Source organism: Lemur catta, chromosome 1, assembly GCF_020740605.2.
Source record: "Lemur catta isolate mLemCat1 chromosome 1, mLemCat1.pri, whole genome shotgun sequence".
Lineage (NCBI taxonomy): Eukaryota > Metazoa > Chordata > Mammalia > Primates > Lemuridae > Lemur > Lemur catta.
In genome coordinates, this window is record NC_059128.1 from 155,267,420 (window position 1) to 155,288,336 (window position 20,917).

General features: G+C 40.4%; 1 protein-coding gene and 1 long non-coding RNA gene across 3 annotated transcripts in view; one reads left to right on the forward strand and one right to left on the reverse strand.

Moving 5' to 3' along the window:
- RARB (retinoic acid receptor beta) overlaps window positions 1-19,456 on the reverse strand; it is a 159,952-nt gene extending 140,496 nt beyond the window's left edge. Inside the window, exon 1 of one of the 2 annotated variants that reach the window (XM_045537873.1) lies at window positions 18,759-19,456. In XM_045537873.1, coding sequence (XP_045393829.1) covers window positions 18,759-18,915 — 157 coding nt within the window. In that variant the 5' untranslated portion in view covers window positions 18,916-19,456. The remainder of the gene's footprint in view (window positions 1-18,758) is intronic. The other variant, XM_045537878.1, reaches the window with a different exon arrangement.
- Window positions 3,676-9,948, forward strand: LOC123628263. Its single transcript, XR_006731599.1, has 3 exons — window positions 3,676-3,716; window positions 6,614-6,670; window positions 9,526-9,948. It is a non-coding gene; the product is annotated as an uncharacterized LOC123628263 (long non-coding RNA).
- Window positions 19,457-20,917: the final 1,461 nt, after the last annotated feature.

The window sequence follows — 20,917 nt, forward strand, 5'->3', positions numbered from 1 at the left end:
AAGGCACAGGACCCACTAATCACTCTGTGTTGTAGCTACACCTGTCTGGGCTCACGGCCAGCAGGAGAAATTATTCCTGGGATTGACTTTTACCATGGGAAGTGCTGTCATATTTTCATAAGGGCCCTTGACATGTTCAACACCAACAATTCATTTTTATAATATGCCTTCTTGCTTCGAGAAACATATTCAAAAATTATCTCATAGATTGTTTTGTGTGATGGTTTAAACAGGCAATACTTTATGTCACTATTTTCTAGGACACACTAAGGTAGCTTATGACAGGGTTCAAATAAATTCATCCTTAAAATCACTTAACAGGCCGACACACCTAACTGCTTATTAATGATCTGAACTGTGAGGCATCAGAAATGGAACTGCATTAAGTGAACAAACGCTGGAACAGGTCTCCAGAGTCACGTGTAGACGAAGCTAATTGCTTCGCAATATTAAGGTCCCCTGAAGAGTTTATCTTGGACACCAAATGACTCAGCTCCATATTCTACTTTAGTAAAAAGCAAAAGATTTATTCGATCTGAAGAGAGAAACCAGAGTATTCCACTTCTTATCAGGATTCCGATAATTTTTTACAAAGCAATCATCGCACTAATAATTGAGATTCTTTTATCTGATCAAATTTCCTGCATACAAGGTAGATTAAGACAGAATCACTGACGTGTCTATAATTCCAGATACACGTTCTTTGCTTATGTATTGTAAAATATGAAAACCATGTTGGTAACGGCCTTACAGAAAAGTAATGGGGAGATACTTGGAAGACAACAATGAAATTATGCTTTGTCACGTGCCTTGCAGACTCCTCTCAGATCTGAAGTAGTTCAAGTATGATTGATGACATTAGAATTTAGCCAAAACCCACTTTCTCAATAAAATAATGCTCTGCTTACTCAGTTACAAGTTTGCTGCAAAGAAGTTTTTCTATTTTGTTTTTTACAGGTATGTACCATATGAACAGCCTCAATATAACTTTGGAGCTAATTTAATCCTCACTGTGTGGGTTTTCTTGGTTCCTAAAAAGAAAGAAAATTGTGTGGAGGAGGTGATGGGAAGTTCATGTGCTTTGCTGCCAGGTGGACCTGAATTGGAATCCCTCTTCTGGCACGTACTAATTTAATGGTCATAGGGTTTTCTCTGAGCCCTAGTGTTTCCTTCCTGAAAATGCAGATAATCCCCAAATTCCTGCTGGTAAAAGGGAGACAATATTTGCAATTTGCCTGGCACACAGTAAGTGCTCAATAAATAATAAGCCTCCATCTTCACCTCCTCCCTTCCTCCACCCAAACACACTTCCCTTCCACCTTCCTTAATCTAAGGCAGGGCTTCTCAACCAGCACCAGTTTTGCCCCTCAAGGGACATTTTACAATATCTGGAGACATTTTTGGCTTTTACAATTGGGGGCTGCCACTGGCATATAATAGCTGGAGGCCAGGGATGCTAGAAAGTATCTTACAATGCAGAGGACAGCCACCTGCCCCCCCCCAAAGAAACAAAGAATTATCTGGCCCAAATTATAAATAGTGCTCAGGTTAAAAAACCCTGACCTAGGGTAAGGATACAACCTGTGGGGAGACTGGGACTAAGGAGTGGGGCACCAAAGAAAATAACTTACTCCAGAAGTGGGCAGTGCAGAGTCCTCGAGGGCAGAGGCATAAACTCGGTTCCTAATTCTGCCTCTTACTGGCAGTCACTTATCCTTCCTGATCCTCAGTTTCCTAATCTGGAAACTGGAGATGGCAATCATGCTTACTACACTGCAGGGTTTACACTTTTAAACTATAAAAAATATAAAAAGATATAAAAATAATAGCAAACACTTTATTATTACACTATCTGGGGAAGATGGGTAAACCCATCTCTTAATAATGTCACCACAGAAAATGACAGAAATATCTCCAAAGTCATAACATTACAACAAGAGTAAAAGCTAATATTTATGGAGCATGTACTAAGGGCTAGTCATGCCCCTTCTTCTGTTCTAAGCATTTAAAATATATTAATTCACTGAATCCCCATAGTGACGCTAAGAGATGGCTATTAGTTTCAGTATTTCTTTGTTACAGGCAAGAAACCAGCGGCACAGAGTGGTTAGGCAACTTGCTCGAGGCCATATAGTTAGTAACTGATGAGCACGGGTTTAAACTTAAATGGTCTTGGGTTCCAGAGAATGGGTCTGTCTGCCCCTGGTATTGAGAGAAGACAATGACATCCTGTTTTAGGACTGCCCAGGACTTCTTTCACAAGCAGCTGTCCCTGGCAGCAAGTTTTAAAGTACATAGAGTATGTCTAAATCAGACAGACATATTTATATGCAGTTATTCCAGCATATAGACCAAAGTAAAACTGGAAAACTAAAAAGAAAGAAGCTAAGGAGACAGAAATAATGCCCCTTTTTCTTTCCAGTCAGAGTAATAAAGTAGGAAAGTCCCCCAGAAGCAAACACAGGAATTAGAAGGCATACACAAACATACCCACACCCCTCCCGCATCTTCCCTGCCGAGAAACCAACCCTCAGCAGGGAGAATGGCAGCAGCTAAGACCAAGGTTCCACAGGCCTTTGGCGGTGGTCCAGGGGTGCGTGACTGAGCACTGTCAGGAGCAGTAACTCAGGCCCGACGCAGCCTGCACAGCCGCCGGCTTTAGGGCTCTGCTGGGAGGCAGAGGGAGGAGGACTCTGAGTGTCCCCAGCCCCGAAGCTGCTTCTCCTTCCCTCACCTGAAGGCCACATACACTCCCTTAACCAAAGTTGATTTGGCACAAGAATGAAACCAACATCCAGAATTCTAAAGTTGTGTGATAGCTCTTCTGCCATTGCCTACAGAATCAGAATACCCCAAATGAGAAGCTAAATTATTCTCTTCCCAAGATGCCCAGGGCGGGTAGGAGAAGTGACTAGAAGTAGAAAGACAGTGAACATCCTTACTGTGCCTTCTAGTTAACTAACAGGAAAACATTATTACTGCGGGAACTGAGCATAATGCCTCAGTTCAAAAGTATGCACTTGATGACATTTCATTTGAAAAGATTCTCAAGTTTCTATACGTAATAGAATTGTTCAGTTTATAGAAGTGCTATACATTGTTGGTTGATTTTTTTTCTTTCATTGCAGTGATTCCTTGATATGAGAAAGGGCTTTAGTAGTTTTATTTCTTAAAAAGTTGCTAAGGAAAACTTGAAAAAATAATTCAAAGAAATTTTCACCAACCTAGTGTGAGCAAGCTCCAAGGATTTTTTTTTTTTTTTTTTTTTGGATATTCCCAGAACTTGTCCATCTTTACAGACAAATTGTCTGAGACAGGTGGTTGGAGGTATGAACTCTGGAGCCAGCCTTCCTGGATTCAAATCCTGTCTCTGCTATGTACTAGCTGTGTGACTTTGGGCAAGTTACTTAACCTCTCCAAGCCTCCATTTCTGCTAGTATAAAATGACACCATCATCACTGGATCTCTGTGAGCATTCAATGCTAACATCATTGTAAAGCACGTGACGCAATGCCTGCCACACAGTAGTGTTACACAAGCAGAATTATCATGACTGTATCCTGCTTGTGCTGATGAAACCCAGTGCTAGTCACCTTCCCATCCTTCTCCTGTGCGTTAGTCTCATACGAGTCTTGATTTGCTGACCTTCACTTCCATTTTCCCTTTCAGAATAATTTTCCCTCCTGATGTACCCAAGAGATTCTCTACAAGCTAATGTGAGTAAAGCCAATAACGTCAGCTTTTCCTCTCTCCACTGTCCCTTCCTTCCCAGGCCCACAGGCATTAATCCGAAGTGCCGCGACAGCCCTGTCTCATGGGTTTTCCTGGCTAATCCCCAATCCAGGCTGCCCAGCACCCTCGGAAATGGCTTCTTTAAATCCCTCCTAACCACAGTGATCTCTTGAGAGCCTGCGATAGCTGTTCACAACTCAAAGTCCCAAACCTTTGGATGGACCATCGGGTAGGGCAGCACAAACTAGTGACTATCAGTCAACAACATCTAGCTGCTGACAAATATTTACTGAGCACCTGAGAGGGGACAGACCCTGTGATATATGCTGGGTTATAAAGAAGGTTAGAAGACAACAACCCCTGCCATGTAAACAGACAACTGAAAAATACCAGACAGCAAATGAGGCCCCAGCTGGAGGAAGGATTTGATGGGGGCCCGAGGCTGTACTACTAGCACACACAAAGGTTTCGGCTGCCTCACCCTTAAATATCCAGGGTTCAAAAGAGTGTTCTATATATAGCAAGGGTTCAATAATTGTTGGTTGAAAAACAATTAATGAATAAAAAAATAAAATCTACGTAGAAATCCTTATAAGCGATGTCAAATAAATGATAGTTTCAGCCAATTCAGCAGAATCTGCGAACAGCATACACGGCGGCGATGACTTGAGGTGCATTTTCACTCACATTACCCCACTTGCTTCCTCGTGACAGAAGTGTGAGGAAGAGCAGGGATTATTATCACGATCAGTTTTTTATTCTGTTAGTCACATGAGGAAACTGAAGTTTAGAGGAGTTAAATGACGTGGCCACTGTCACACAGTTAGGAAATGACTCCATCCTGAATCGGCCTCCTGAATCCACCTACAAGATTAGCTGTGGACAAATGAGAAACAAAGCACTCAGCTCTAACAGCCCTACTAATTTTTTAATGTTTTAAGGCAAGATCTGCAAAGACCAGAGAGTAAATATTTTAGGCTTTGTGGGCTCTACGGTCTCTGTCACAGCCACAGCCACTGTGGGGGAAAGCAGCCACAGACAAGATGGACACGTACAGGCACAGCACATCCCAGTCAAGCTTGTTTACAAAAACAGGCTACAGGCCAGATTGGCCTCAGTTTGCTGACTCCTGCTTTAGGATAAAGGAAATTAAAACTATACCGTCTTAGAGTGACTGCACATGTTACTATAAAATTCATGCTTTTCCTCACTTTCAGGTAAAGACAGAGTATGATAGCCATATGTCACAGAGACGTGGGCAATATTTTAAAGATACTAACACTATGGTGTGTTGTAAGGGCTACACATTTCCTTCAAAACTAACCTCATGTATACATTTTTATTAGTTAAGGAGGTCAGTATGTCTGCCATAAATACATTTTAAAATTCCTTCCTACATATTCTGTCTATTGGGATTATTTATCATGCCTTGTTCCCTGGCCTAGAGCCAGGCAGAATATGGGAGTTTTAATACCTTTAATCCATTACATGGATTTTTTAGAGCTCCATAAGACAAAATAAAATGCACTCTCATGGTCATATATGCAATAAACCTGATATGTCACTTAATATTTCATGTCCCATTTTATATTTCAGTTGTGACTGTTTCCAGCTTTCAATGTGCAAAAATGGCACAATTTCAGCCATCTTTTTGCTCCAATTTTCTTTGTTTAGAGAACTCCTGACAATTCATAAACAATAAATCTCACTGTGGACTTTGAGGGGCAATTATTATTGCTCCCCAATATTTTGAAGAAGTATTGAAATAACTCTCTACTGACATATGCCACTAAGTGTGTGTCAATGTGGTGAATAGGTCCTGTTTATTTTTATTAGGCCAAGTCACCTAATTTTGAAAAGGAGGTACGCATTTCTTTCTGCAGCTAGTTAGCATGACAGTACTGGTTTCCGAAGATGGTCTGCTCAATGAACCACACCTCTGCTACGGCAAAGAGTCTTTTTTCCTCAAATTGCTTATAATATTCACTCACACATCCACCCGAGCCCACATGTGAACGCCACCTGCCCATCACCTGCACACACCCTCTTTTATTTTGACATGCAGATGTTTGCTTATGGGGCTGCTATATTTTTATTTGTTCCTCCAGGAAACAAATTGAATCCTCCTCCCCACACTGGACATTGCAATTCAAAATAATAGCAAAAGACTTACAGGTAATGGGCCATAATGCTCACTGGATACCCACTAAAGGAGGGTTTAGATCACTTGTTCTCTGCTACCTTTTGTGAAACATCTGTTTCATATGAGCCAGTTAAAAGTGCATACATCTGTAAATAATAAGCCTGTGTGTGCACATAATTTAATGAATTAGAACATAAAAAGGAATTGAACAGTAGGGGCACAGCAATTAGAGTAACTGCCCGTTTTGTTAAAAATGTATTGTTTCCAGCTTTCACTTGGAAACCTTTTTATTATTCTGTGGGTTCTGAGGCTTCCAACCTTCTCTGTCCCTCTTCTCCACAAAGAAAATGGCAATTCATATTATTGGCAAAGAAAAGAAACTCTACGTTATACAAAGTTGAGCTGGGAACTTGCAACGTACTTTCTCCTACTCAGCAGATTTGAGGTCGCTTTTGGAACACCTTGGTGCCCAGGAATCTGCATCTGTAAATAGGGGTGGGGACCTGCAGTGCCCTTCTCTTCAGGCTGTGGCGAGGATCAGATAACAGTTAGTTTTAAGCACTTGGCACATAATAAGCACTTAATAAACATTATTTGTGAGGATAGTGATTGTTTCACGTTAATAAAAATCAGTCATAACTTGAAATCATTTGGGCGGGGAGCAAACCTTGGTTCAAAAGTTTCTCTTGATTGTCATTTTAGCTTTACTTTTATTTACTGTCTTCACATCATTTCTAGGGATGGACTGAAAAAAATAACGAAAGGTAGAATGGAGTGGTGATATCCTGGTTAACAGTAAGTACCATCAGAAAGGTTATTCCCATGACACCAAAGTGGAAGCCCAAGAAAATATTTCATTCTCATATTTTCTGGCCAGTTTTACAGCAAACCCATTTATATGGGCTTGCCGTAAGAGCCAACTTGAACCTCCCAAGTGCTTGACAGCCCCTAAAGTTTGCTTAGGGTGTTTTTGAGTGACCCCCAAATATACAAGCAAATAAAGCAGAAACCACCTGTGATGTTCTGAATTTCAAGTTCATTGTCACTCAACTACACTCAGTGTACTTTCTGAGCACATACTGTGTGCCAAGGACTGGGCTACGAAGCGGAGCACACATGTATGAGTAAAAGAAGGAGCTCATAGGAGAGAGCATGCGACATTTTCTAGAAGGCACTCTGAGGCTTCCACAGAGAAGGCCTGTTCCTCTCTGCCCCCCTGAAGTTTATTGAGATGTTCCAAGCTGAGTTGAAATCTTGGAAATGTTGGAAGATACACTGTGTCCATTTGAAGACCAAGCAGGTGTAGAACACAGGGTACAGCACCATGATAAGATTGCTACAAGGAATATAATTTAAGTCCAGCCCGCTGGGATTCTGTGAAAATCTTGGTTTAGCTCTGCAAAATAAACGTTAGCAAAATAAGTGCTAAATATTTGCCAGGCCCCAGGAAAAATCGTTCCACCCAGAAGGAAAAGGAGTTAAACAATGAATGAAATCACCACCCTACAGTATTCTGTTTACATTCTCCAGCAGTCTATTTACCCGCTACATAAAGAGATAATTAGAGCTTGTTAATAGCAACAGGAGAGAAGACTAAAGGCTAAAGAGGGAAATAAACAAAGAGAACGAACAAATATTGAAAAAAAAAATAATGGCTGAAGTAAATAGTGCTGCATTGTCCAATATAATAGCCACATGTAGCCATGGAAAATTAAATTAAAATGAAATAAAATTAAAAATTCACTTTCTCAGATGTATTAGCTGCATTTCAAGAGCTCAGTAGCCACACATGGCTAGTGACTACCGTACTGGACAACGTAGAATTATAGATCATTTCCGTCACTGTAGACAGTTCTGTTGGACAGCACTGAGAGCAAGTACATTAAGGGGTCCTTTACTTGAACACATCTGTGGACTCGACCACAGTTCACTGAGTGCTGATCACAGACTAAGTACTATACTAGCCCTGGGAAAATACACAATACCTGACCTCAAAGACTTCTCAGTTTAGTGAGGGAACCTAGTCAACAAAACAAAAACAACACAACACAACACAAAACATACATACACACACAAAAGGAAAAAAGGGTGGAGATACAGGACAAAACCCTGGTCATTTTAATGGTAGATATGGTGGTGAGTATTCCATGTTTGCTGTAAAATTTTTCAACTTTTCTGCATTTAAAAAATGTTTTCATAATAACATACTGGGGAAAAGAATCTATTTACTGAGCATTATGTGCCAAGTACACTCTTTTATTTAAGTCTTTGATGAAGACTTTGATCTTAAACTTGCAAGATAAGCATTATGGATCCATTTTACAGATGAAAAAACCAAGGCAACTTGGAGCTCAAGCTCACACAGCAAGGGCAGTGCATGACGGGGGTCTGCCCAACTCCCCTGTGTCACACAGCACTATGTTGTACTTCACTGTATCACATGTCAGCATCTTATAGATTTTGATCTGCTTCTTTAGAACCCACCATATGACTTCGAGCAAGTCACTTCAATTTCCTCATCTGTTTCTATTTCCTCAAAACATAAAATTCAACAACAGTAAGATTTCAAACAAAAGAAACAGGTAGAACATAGTAGATACAAATCCAAAATACAGACTAATATATTGCATTTAAAGTATATTTGAAGTCACTGAAATAAGAGTATTATCTAAGAGGCTAATATTATGATTTGTATAAATTTCATCAAATAGTAATTGTTAACTGAGGTTTGGGATCCTCTAAACACAATGGATACTTAAAATAGGTGGCAAATATCAACTTTACTATCTCATAGAAAGTTTTCTTTCTTCCTCCTCTTCTTTTTTTATTTTTATTTGGTAATGGAAGACACAACAGTGCTGCTTAATTAAGAGGCAACATCTAGCATGAGCAATTAGTACCTTTCTTTAGATGAGGGTTAGGAGTAAACTAGAATAACATGAAAAGCCACATTTCCCATCCCTCATCTTCTTGCGACTCCTCAGTAAATACCAGACTAATCCTGCTCCTCACCCCCATGAGCCAGAGCAGTTATGAGGCCCGGATAGACTTCAACAGCAAACAGGATGTACAAACAAAAGGGCAAAAGAGTAAAACAGCCTCATAGTTTGGGCAGAGTTTCCTCTACAATTTAAAAGACTGTGGTTTATATTAGAGAAAATAATATAATCAGAGGAAATTATGTGAGTTACAGCTCTTTACCTCTCTCTTTTCTACCTTTCCCCAAAACTAAAACACTCCATGGTCCTTTCTTGGTATTATTAGGGCATACGATTTTTTTTCGGGAATGATTCACTCAGCTGGCAGGAATCGCAGAGTCAAGCTGCTGAAGTAAGGACCCCCAAGTCAAGAACAGCACACAGAGCTAGAGAAAAGCCCTGCCTGGGACTTGCAACCCAGCTCTACACCTTACTGCCTGTGCGAATTCAGTCACGCTACTCAGCTTCCCTGAGCCTCCATTTCCTCATCTATGAAATGAGGATAATATCTTCCTCTTAGGGTTGTTAGGATTAACCGAAAATGTATATACAGTCATTAGACTAGAATTTTCTTAAATATTTAACCAGCCAAAACCCAAACTAACTAAAAACCCCACAATCATTTTACAATTAAGTCATTTTCAGAAGACAATATTTTCTTTCTCATTATAGGGCACAGGTACTATGATTGTTGTGGTGGACTGCAGACTGCAGGACATTCTTTGCTACCCCTCCAGTGAAAGGTAGATTTGTTGAAACTGGGCTGGCTTTGTGACTGTGTGACCAGTAGAACACAGTGAAAGTGACTCTGTGCCGGCTCTGGATCTAGCTTTTAAGGGAACTAGGAGCTTCTGCTTCCTCTTTCTTGGAAGGCTCATTCTTGGGCCGCTCCCTCTCAGAATATTGCTGCCATGCTGTGAGAAGCACAAGCCACATGCAGATTCAGTGCTCCAGTTGACAGCCCCAGCTGAGCTCTCCGCCGACAACCAACTTCAACTGCCAGCCGTGTGAGTGAGCCCTTTTGGACTTCCAGCCCAATTTAGCTCTGGAGGATGCAGCCCCAGCTGACACCTTGTGGAGCAGAAGATCTGCCCAGCTGAGCCCAGTCATTCTACAGAATGAGATAATAAATTGTGAGACCACTAAGTTTGGGGATGGTTTGTTACACAACAATAAATTACAGAAACCATCATAAATAAATAAATAAGTGATTTTTTTTTTAAATCCAGTCAAATCAAACCCAACCCCAAAAGGGTATAATGACTTAACATACTCTAGAAATATCCACATGAGAGTCTTCAAGAAGCAAGTTTGGAAGGTATGCACATATTCCATTGCTCAAGGTAGGTTTAAAACTCCTCTTTATGAACTACTTTTGGAGATTATCTATGAGGCCTACACACAGAAACAGTTTATGCCTGCTCCATTGTGACAAAAATGTATAATTCACTTGATCACCTGCCTACAGACCATCTGTGGTTCTCGGTGGTATTTAGTTCTTTCCTTCATCAATCTCAGGTTCAAAGTCCTGAGGAGATTTTTGTGCCAGTGTTAATAAGGGGTTGTGTCACAATAACTTGTGTACACAAGTTCTTCCCATTACATTGTAAGTCCAAATAGAGCAGGGACAGTGTCTGATTCATCTCGCTGTCCTCCACAGATCATATCAAAGAGCCTGGCACATGGCAGACACCCAAGAGCCGTGTGTTGAATGGCACACTGCAAGATCTAATCCATCAGTGAGCAATAAAAATGTACTGTGCCACAACAGCATCTTTGGGCTAAGTGTATTGTGACAACCTTGAAGGTGACAACGGCTCCTTGTAAAAGTCAATCATTTGTCTGAAATCTGAGGGTTTGGTAAATGGATGCCCCTGAATCAGGCCACAGTGCTACCTGACTAACAGGAAGGACTGTCACCTACGTTATGAGCTACAGACAGAGGAACCACTTCACCGAGGAAAAGAGGTGCCTAATTTAGATATGACTGAAAAAAAATAATACTGTTCACTCTCAGCAAAGGCACATAAACCACACGTGTCTTGCCAAAATCAGAGCAGGTGGGCCTGCTCTGTGACTTCTGTATGTTTTCAAGACACGAACAGGATCTTAATTTACATGATCTCTAATCCTCCCTCAAATCCTACAACGTAGACACTATTATTCCCATTTCATAGCTATAACAATCCATCCCGTGTCAAGCCAGGCTATTTCCATTCTCTCAGATCATCAGGCAACGACGGGGTAGCAGAGGTAGAGAGATGCACGGGAGGGTGAGGAGTGGGAAGCAGCAGCAGGAAAACTCTTACAGAGAAACAACTTTTCACAGCCTCTGCTGAGGGGAAGAAAACATTATTATACCTTCTTCTCTAGACAGCATTTGAGGGACAGGTGACAGGATAATCTCTGCAAGAGTATTTGCAAGCCCACTTATAAGCCCAACGTGAGTCTCTGGAAACTCTTGCCTGAGTAGCAGAGAAATGCCCTGTTCATCTGCATCCTCCAACTTTCCCCGCAAATCCAAACCTGTTCATCCTATCTCTAGTTCCTATTGTTTCCTCTGATAAGCAGGGCCCTGGTGAACAATTAAAGCTTTCAATAAATAATCTCTAAGCACATTCATTTGATTGACTGTTATTTGATACAGCAGTTAGTTTCAATGGGGCAGTTAATATTGATCACATAAAGTACTCCAGACAAACATGAAACAGTTCCAGAACTCCATGGATTATTACCCTTTATCTGCCAGTCATCTGGGTTACTTGTAATGGTCACGGAATTTAAAATCAATAATAACAATTAGTGTTCTGTACACCAAAACGGATGAATCACGTGAAATGGGTTTTCATATAAAATCAAAGGTAAAACCGGCCTATAACATGGAAAAAGGCTCTCTGAATTTCCAGCACATATTTGGCAAAGCACCTTCACTTAAGTCTTCAAAACAGGCAGCAAGAGAGAAAGAAAGGTGTTCAGGAGAAGATGTGGTCGTAAAAATGCATGTGAAATCCTTGATGGTCTTAATCCAAAAAGATGAAGCATAAAAGATAAAAGTGATCAAAATGAGTTCTAACAAACGTAGTAAAATTAATGGAACTGGCAATTTACTTCCTCGGAGATGTGTCTAGCTACCTTTTTGAGCCTTCAATTTGTAGGCATTAATCGTGATTTTTTTGTAATAAAATGGCAATGACGCTATTTTAGCTCCATGGCACCACTACTGTAATGTAATGTAAAGATAATTAAAATGCAAAGCAACGGAGAAATGTTTCATCATTAAACTGTAACCAGCGTGCGATGTGAAATCATCCATTCCAAAGACTTGTTTTTCATCAATTATTTGTTATTTATCTGATGTAAATATAAGGACTAATTAAAATGTATGCCTTTTTATACATCTTCTTGTCATTAAAGCCAATGAAAGCATTCTGAGGACCATAATGAAATAATTATGTTTGCCTTTAAGAATTCTCTTCAATAACACACGGCAGTACTGAGCTAAATTAAAACATCAGGAACTAAATTTCGCTGCCTCCATTTCCATTTTAGTTAATTATACCCCCAAGCTTTCCAATAGACCAGACCCTAAAAAATCTTTTGAAGCTGAAACAGCCTTCAGATCATCAGTCCTTTTATAATTATGGACTTTGATGACATGATAAAGGTACTGCAGCCATTGAAAGCTTTAATATTTTTGAGAAGATAGATCTATTATATGGGCCTTCATTTGCTCTGGAAATTGGAAAAAAATTGGGAAAAATGTGATCCAAATCTTCTTTTCCCATTTAATTGACACATTCATTTTATTTAGTCTTACCTGCACAATATTTTGAATTTAGCTTTTTTTTTTCTGACTTGGTAAAATTTTAATCTGTGATGAACAGTAATTAAGCATAACAACAAAAACAAATATCCTGCTATATGTTGGTCAAATTAGGAGAGTAACTCTTTGTTCAATATTAAAACCTAAAAAATAAGAAGCTATCTTTAAGATATAAGTGGACAGAGAAGAACCTGTGAATTTTAAAAAATAAAGTAAGGCCCTTTCATTTGGGTTTCTCCTTCTCTAAACTTCAAATCAGAGATACTTCAGAAGGCAAAAAATCTGGGTTCAACAGAAAAGGAAGACTGAAAGAGGAGAGGAAAACTGCTAGGTAGTTTCAGGGCTGGTGGCAAACGAAATGGCTTTAGCGATGTTGTCATCTGATGTGGATGGGGGTGGAACGTTGTACTCAACAAAAGTAAATAGGAGTACCAGGGATTAACTCTGATAATGTGAATTCCCTCACATTTTGTTCTATATGGAGGAGTTGGCAAGATTTATGGGTGGGTGATACTTGGTGATCGCTAGATAAACTGTCTTATGAGAGATATCAGCGGGAAATTGTTGACAGCTGGGAAACAAATATCTATTCTGTGACAATGTAAAATTACAAACAATCTCAGCATCCGCTTTTATTAAAGATCACTGTCTTCACCCCAAATTATTCTTTGTTCTCTTTAGAGAAATCTGCTTTTGGCAACAGTGAACGTTATCACCCACTCTCACCCCTGTAAAAAATGATAAGTAGTTTTCTTCTTTCTCCCTCCTCTGAGCTAGTTCACTTCACCGGCTGCTGTGCGAGGCCTGGAGACTCCTGGGATCCCTGTTCCCTGACTAGAGGAAATGCTTGGCCAGGTTGGGTCGCCTCGCTGACGTTAGTTCCTGTTATCCTCGCCTTATCGTGCAGGGGGCCGAGAGCCTTATCTTACTGAATGACCCCCTTTCAGCTCCCCACCCTGCAAGGCCAGAGAAAAAGCAAGTCAGCAGTTCCACTGCCTGTTTGAATTCCCATCTAAGAAGCTCTGAAAGCTTAAGAAAAATAATAAAATGCCTGCAGACTTACCCTCTCCGGCTTCCTAGGTAGAGAGAACTTTTACAACTTTATTTTTCATTCATTTAAAGAGATTTGAGGTTGGGATGGGATAAGAACCATGCTTCTTAATGATGAAGTAAGGAAGCTGAGAATGAAGAGAGAATTCAGGGCAACACACTGACTGATGAGGTCGTGTCATTAGATCTTACAGATGGGGCAGGTTATCTCATCTCCTATTTAACAAGAGGTACTTAGACCAAGCCACTTACAGGCAGGATACTGATAAATCTGAAACCTGAGTTAACTCTGCCCTCCTCCCTCCATCACCCCCAACTCCAACTTTTTAACAAGCAGCTGGCTAAAGGGCTGATACAGATTTGTTCATAACAATTCAATTTAATTCTATTCCTCTTCCCCATCCCCAACACACACATAAACACACACACACACACACACACACACACACACACAGGTGCTAGAGCGAGAACCACAGTCCAAACCATTTTACAGGGGATGCCTTCTGTTTACAGATCTATAGTTTGCTACACAAGGAATTCATTTTCAGAAAAATGACCCAGAAACACAAGGCGATCTTCAGTCATAATGGAAAAATTAAGCTGTGAGTGCTCTAGTTATATTGACTATAGAATCCAAAGACTTTCTGTGCCACTCCTGGGTACAAGGGGCAGCCTAGGAGATGTCGTAATATTAAATATCTGACATATCTCAATGATTTATGTGGGAACTATGGCAGTATATCTGAAAGTGGGTTATTCTAGAAAATCAGAGATATATGATTGCTGTAACTACTACCCTGTAATTTGATAGGCAAGATTCTACATTAGTATCTTTGGAAAGGTTTTCAGCCAAGATTTTTCTGATTAACCATCATCAAAAACTCCCATTTCTGAAATAATCTATTTAATTGATAGTTAACTGAATTTATATTAGAATATTTAAAGTATAAAAATGTCACTTAAGGATAAATTTATTGAAACTTAGGTGTAACTCATACTCTATAGAAGATTTTTTCTCAGTTGTTCTAAAAGGAACACTGTATTTATTGTTAAATAAAGTCCCATACAACTTCAAGAGTTTTACATTTTGTATCTTGGTTTTATAACTTCATATTCCACCCAGAGAGTAAGTTTCTAATTTAAAAAATCGATTTAAAAATTACAAATTCCTTGAGAACAGAATTTATAATCTGTGTTATTAATCATGTATTTCCCTTCTCGGACAGAGTTTAATGACATTTGCAGAATGTGTAAAGGAGAAAACAGTAGGGTTTTCTTTTTCAGCTTAACACATATTGTTGAAGGTATAATTGTCTGATATCCAGAAGAACTTTCTTTCATTCTTATGCTTTAAAGAAAATTCCATGACAATACCGACTGGTTGTATATGGTCAGAACTAGGTTTCTAGGAATGAGAAAGAAACTTCTGATTCAGGTCAGCTAGCCTATCAGAAATTGCCATTCTGATAATTTATCTATTAAGAAAAAAAGGCCCAATTCAACACAAGGGCTTTAGAGCTGGCAAATCAAATTCTAACAAGAGCTTCCAAATCAATTCCGTAGCTTAAGTTTAAGCAAACAGATGTCTACCTCTCCTACTGTTTTGTTTTTTGGAATCCACTCTTTTCTGGCAATAAAATTTAAACTCATGCTTTAAACTCCCCTGTCAAACGTACCAATTAATCTGGATCTTGACAATATTTTAATATTTTTTTCCCTACAAGGAAGGAAAACGTTGTGAATCTTTCGCTTGTTTTCAAACAACCCTGTCCTGCACTCTCTTAGAGATTTAAGCAAAAGTCTCTCTCCTTCTCTGCTTTCTGGTGGTATTAGTTACCACCGTCATGTGGCCAAGAAGCAGAAAATTATGTCCTACTTTAGAAAAACAATTGGGTCTTTTCACTGAAATATTTATTCAAAACCCCATTCAATTCATACAGTGGCTGTCAGTCTTTATTTAGTCTTTCTTTCAGAGGGTATCTTTGATTTTGCCACTTTGACCCCAATTTATATCTCACTAGGAGAGGATTTGGATACTGTTTAATACTCAAAATTTGGGTCCCAGGGTTTTGAGAAGGGGACTTTTCTCGTTACTTAATTACACATCACTACTGTTTGTTTTAAAAATAATTTCTTCTCATTAATGGGCAAAATCCTATTTCAAAAAGAAAGTATTTTTTTTTCTTTTCCTTTTGATGTGTTGAGTAGGGAGAAGTCAGGGAAAAGGGCCAAGACGTTGTCACACTCGTGATTTCGCCAAAAGCAACTATATTTAGACCACAAAATATTAAGATTTATCTTATGGCCACTGAGCAATTAATGCTGAAAACATCTGGAGTAGTGTAAAACCAAGATAATACAGGGGGCATCTTAGAAACTTACTGACTCCTGTATCTTCCAGGGGTAGCCTTCAATCGTAATATTTATACCACATTCCCTTAGTAGCCCCTTAATCCTGACTTTGAATGCTTATAACAAGCAATTCACAGGCCCTACTACAACCCGCAGCTGGTTGGCATATCATTTTTCTGTCTTTAAAATTAAAAAGAAAATAAAGGGAATATTCTAACACCTTTCAAAGTAAGCTTCTGGCGGTGTTTTTCACATTCAAAGGTTTTACTTTATTTACAATACACACACACACCATAAAAAAAATAAGTAGAATTTCACAGCATAAAATAGTTTTGGTTGGAATTTAGTGCTATTTTTTTTCCCTCTTTACCCACTGTTTCCTCTGTGTTAAAAGCACAAACAGATCTGCTTCTCGTCAAAACAGCCATTAAGTAAAATGGAAAAGGTTGTGGTTTTATGTTCTTACTTATACAAACGTAGCCCTAATATGCTTTTATTTCAAAAGCCCTAACTAGCTATACCACCCTGAACCAGACACTGTGTGGCACAGACATTTGTTAGAATCTTGTTTAAAAACTGTTTTAGTTTTATTTATGCTTAAAAAAAAAAAAAACAAAAAAAACTTAATTGCTGGAACAACTAAACTGGCCAGTTATAAAATGGTTTTTGGAGGATCAAGCAACTCTTCAGGGGCACAAGGTATATTTACATTTTATTCATTTAACCTAAAGTTGGGGTGTGGGATTCAAACCCTTGTGAAATTGACCACAATAAGAACTAATTGCCCTGCTTACAAAAATAAGACACTGGAATTTCTGAAATCCCTTTGTCAAATCCCTTTATTTACTTTGTCTAATGCAAGTTTCTTTGATTAGCTAAACTTTGCTGTTATCAACACTTCTTACTTATCGGCTAGTTTTAGGCGACTGACACATTCACCACTCGCTCTCCCTAGATAAAGCAAATCCCTTGTTTAACTTGTTCAAGAACAAACAAAGCTTTCCCCCCTACTCTTACAACTTAATAGGCATGTTTGGAGGGTTAATTACAAAAGGAAGAATGTCTACATGTAAAAGCTCTATTAGGTCTAATAACTTTTGGCGAGGATCCTGAGCAATCTTTCTTTCCTCTCTGTTAAAAACTATGTTTCATTACAACTTTCTCTAACAAGAAAAAGTTTCAGAGAGCCCCAGTTCCCTGGGATTCCAACAGAAATCGTTCATACTGTTTTAATTGCTACAGAGAGAACAGGTCTAAAAGATGTTAGTGGGTTGGAAAATTCTTTGAGTTCTCCAGAGAGAAAACAGGCAGCAAGAAAGAAAAGGCATTTGGAGAGCAGCTGAAGATTAAGGCGCCTTCTGAAAACCGCATTCTTTTTGCCCTGCTTAAGGCTCTACGAAATGTTAAGTCAGATAGCCAGACTGTTGGCATCAAATGGTTATTGATTTTTCAGCTACAAACCTGTTGATCTCCTGGCCCAAGAAACAAGTCTGTGGTCTTAAGAAAAAGTTTCAGAGAGGGCAGTTTAAATCTTGTCATTGTCTCCCCTCTCCTTTTTCTTCTCTCTCTTTAGATAAGCCACCATGTTATTAGGAAAACTCAATTTCTTCCAGTTAAACTTTGACCTCTTTGAAAACAAAGATTTAAAATGTCATTTTCAGGCTAATGCTCCAATGAATTGTCAAATAAAGTACTAAAAACATTTTGATAGATAGCTGAGCCATTTATCTAAATCACTGTCAGGGCAGCGAAGCATCCTGCGGGCTCCCAGTACAGCCACCCGAAGGTGGGATTTTCTGGGACTCCCGGTCATTTCTCAAGCCTGCAGCCAGGCTACTGTTGACCAGATGCGTGCCTCGGCACCGTGTCAGCATCAGATAACAAAACAGTCAATATTTTTTTAAAAAACTGGGCTACCCCACTTATATTTCCTTTTCTTTAACTGATGTCCAGGTTCCTGGCTGAATTGTAAGATATGGAAGTAATGGATGGCTCAGCCCAAGGGGTGTTCATTGCCAGTAGTTTTCTAGCAAAACAGCAACTTCTTAGACCAACAAAGTGACTCGGAAAGGTGGCAGCAGGGTCAATGCTAAGAAATATTGCCTTTCCTTAGCAAGGAAAACATTGGAGGCAGCAGCCTGAACTGGTGGTTTATGAACTTCGGGAGCAGCAGCCACCTTAATTAGGCTAAATTCCTTGCAAGGAAGATGTCATATTTTAATTACTTTGGACTGTTGAAATACACGAGGGGTGGGGGGATATATACAACTAGTAGCTAATCCAAAGAACAGCAAAGTTAAATTCCCCTCTGCATATATTTTAGTAAAAACTGCACAATGTGTCAAATTGCCCTACTTGAAGAATGTTTCAAAGTCCTGTGGTCACTCTCCACTTTCCTCCCCCCTCCACGCATATTTTAAAAAATGTTTTAAAGAGACTGTAAGGTTGGTAAGGAGAGGAACATGGGGGCGGGAGGGGTTATTTGGGAAGAAAACATGTCAACAGGAAATTTTCAGCAGAGGGAATCAATATGCACGCCAGCATATCACACCCCTTCAGCATTAAATCATTAAACCCTTTGTCTTGCTACCAGTGCAGTTTATTTCCAATGTCCTTATTGCATGCAAGAGAGACAATTAATTTTTTTTCTTGGTAGAAGAAGGGAAAAAAATAAACCTACATTGAGCAGTGTGCCGATGCTGCCATTCGGTTTGGGTCAATCCACTGAAGCATGCTTTGAGAGCTTTCTCCTGGAGCATGCAGGAAGACGGACTCGCAGTGTAGAAATCCAGGATTTGCCCAGGACTCACTGACAGAACATCCATACAGTCAAACATGATCTCCCCTGCACCGAATGTCTGCAAAAGTGCTTATCCTCTAGGTGTGGAGGCAAATGGCATAGAAAAGTCCACCCAACTCCATCAAACTCTGCCCCTTTTTTGGCACGTAGGCTGTTGGTCTTTTTCCCAGCCCCGAATCATGAATTATGACAGACAAGCCAGCTAAAAGCCTGTAATTGATCCAAATGATCATTTACCATTTTCCAGGCTTGCTCGGCCAATCCAGCCAGGGCGGGGGGTTCCCAGAAAGATCCCAAGTTCTCCTTCCAAGTAAATGCTCGCAAAAAGCCTTCCGAATGCGTTCAGGATCCTACCCGGACGGTGCCCAGACAAACCCTGCCCGGATCGCTCGCGTCCTCGGCATCCCAGTCCTCCAACTGCTCGCACGGGGGAATCCTGGTCCCCCCTTTGCCAAAGAATAGACCCTCCTGCCTCTGAACAGCTCACTTCCTACTACTTCTGTCACACAGAATGAAAGATTGAATTGCCTAATATATGCGAGTGAACTTTCGGTGAACCCTTCCCGGGCTGCTAACCTTCAAATGACCCAACCAGTCTGACATCACCAACTCCCAGGATTCTCACAGAGCTTAAAAACTCCCAGCAGCCCCGCAAAAGCAGACAGCCGGGGAGGCGGGCGGCGGGCGCGCGCCGGCTCGCTCGCCCCTTTCCCACCTGAAAAACAATGCAAGAAGTGCTTTTAAAGCGAGCAGGGGAGGAGCCAGGACTCCGCTCCCGGCTCACGTTGAGCGCCAACTTCTCTCCCGCTACGCCTTTTTATCCGCCGCGGCTCGGCCCGGAAAGCGGCGTCCCCCTCGCCCGCGCGCCGCCTCGCCCCCAGCCCACCCTTTAAATTCCTCCGCGCGCCTCTCTGTCTGTTAAATTCCTTGTAACTTATGTATTTTTCCACTCCCGAAAAAGCACATGCAAGCCCTAAACTGTAGAACAGAGAAAGGCTACCCCTTGGGGAAGCCTTGGGTTAAGAAACTTTCCATTCCATAGTCTTCTGCTCTTTCTCCCTCTCGCAAGCCCCAGCTGGAGGGATTGCATTTGCTTTGCAATCCGCCTCTCCGGGATTCTCTGACTTTTAAAAATCCTTTCCGAAGGATTTTTGCAGCCGTATGGAGTAGTCAAGGATTAGTTACCACTGCTTTCAGGAACACACAGACACACAGTCACAGTCACACAGATATATAGGATTTTAGAACCTGACCTGAGAAAACATAGTATAGCAATCAAGAGCATGGATTTGGGAGTCAATACTGAACTAGATTCCAATTCCAGTTCTACCACTTAGCAGCTGTGTGTTCTCGGGCAAGTATTTAACCTCTCTGGGCCTCAGTTTTCCCAGCTGTAAAATGGACATATAATCCTACTCACCTCAGTTGGGTTACCGGGAGGATGGAAATAATGCTTGGATGGCACTCAGTAAATATCCTGGAATAACTGTTACCTGTGACTCATATTTTTCAACTAGGGAAACAGGAGCCCAGGGAACCTGAGGTCACACAGCTCAGAATCATGACTAGAACCCAGCTCCCCAGGATCCCAATCTAACGTGAAAATTTCTTTGCTGTTTCCACAGGCTTGCAGCCCGAATAGCCATGTTGGAGACTTCTCTCATCATCCAGGTACACACAGCTCACCACATATTTCAACACATATTTTGAAAACTGGTTTAAGTATGAGGGTTGTATATTCTCAAGGGCCAGCTTTCACCCATACCAGTCCCTGCCCAATCTTGGCTATTTATTAAAATAGGGTAATTTTATGAGAAAATGATTTTTTGTATACCTCCTACACTGACCCAACCTACAGGAAGGAGAAATTTTCCAGCCAGTCTTAAAACGCTGAGAATAGACGCAATATTCACAAATATACCCAGGCAGACAGATAACTTTAAAAGGGAGACCTCATCTACCCTGAGACCATTTTGCACAACTTGCTTAAAGGATGCAACACACATCAAAGAAAGGAAACTCTGGGGAGGAATTAAAAT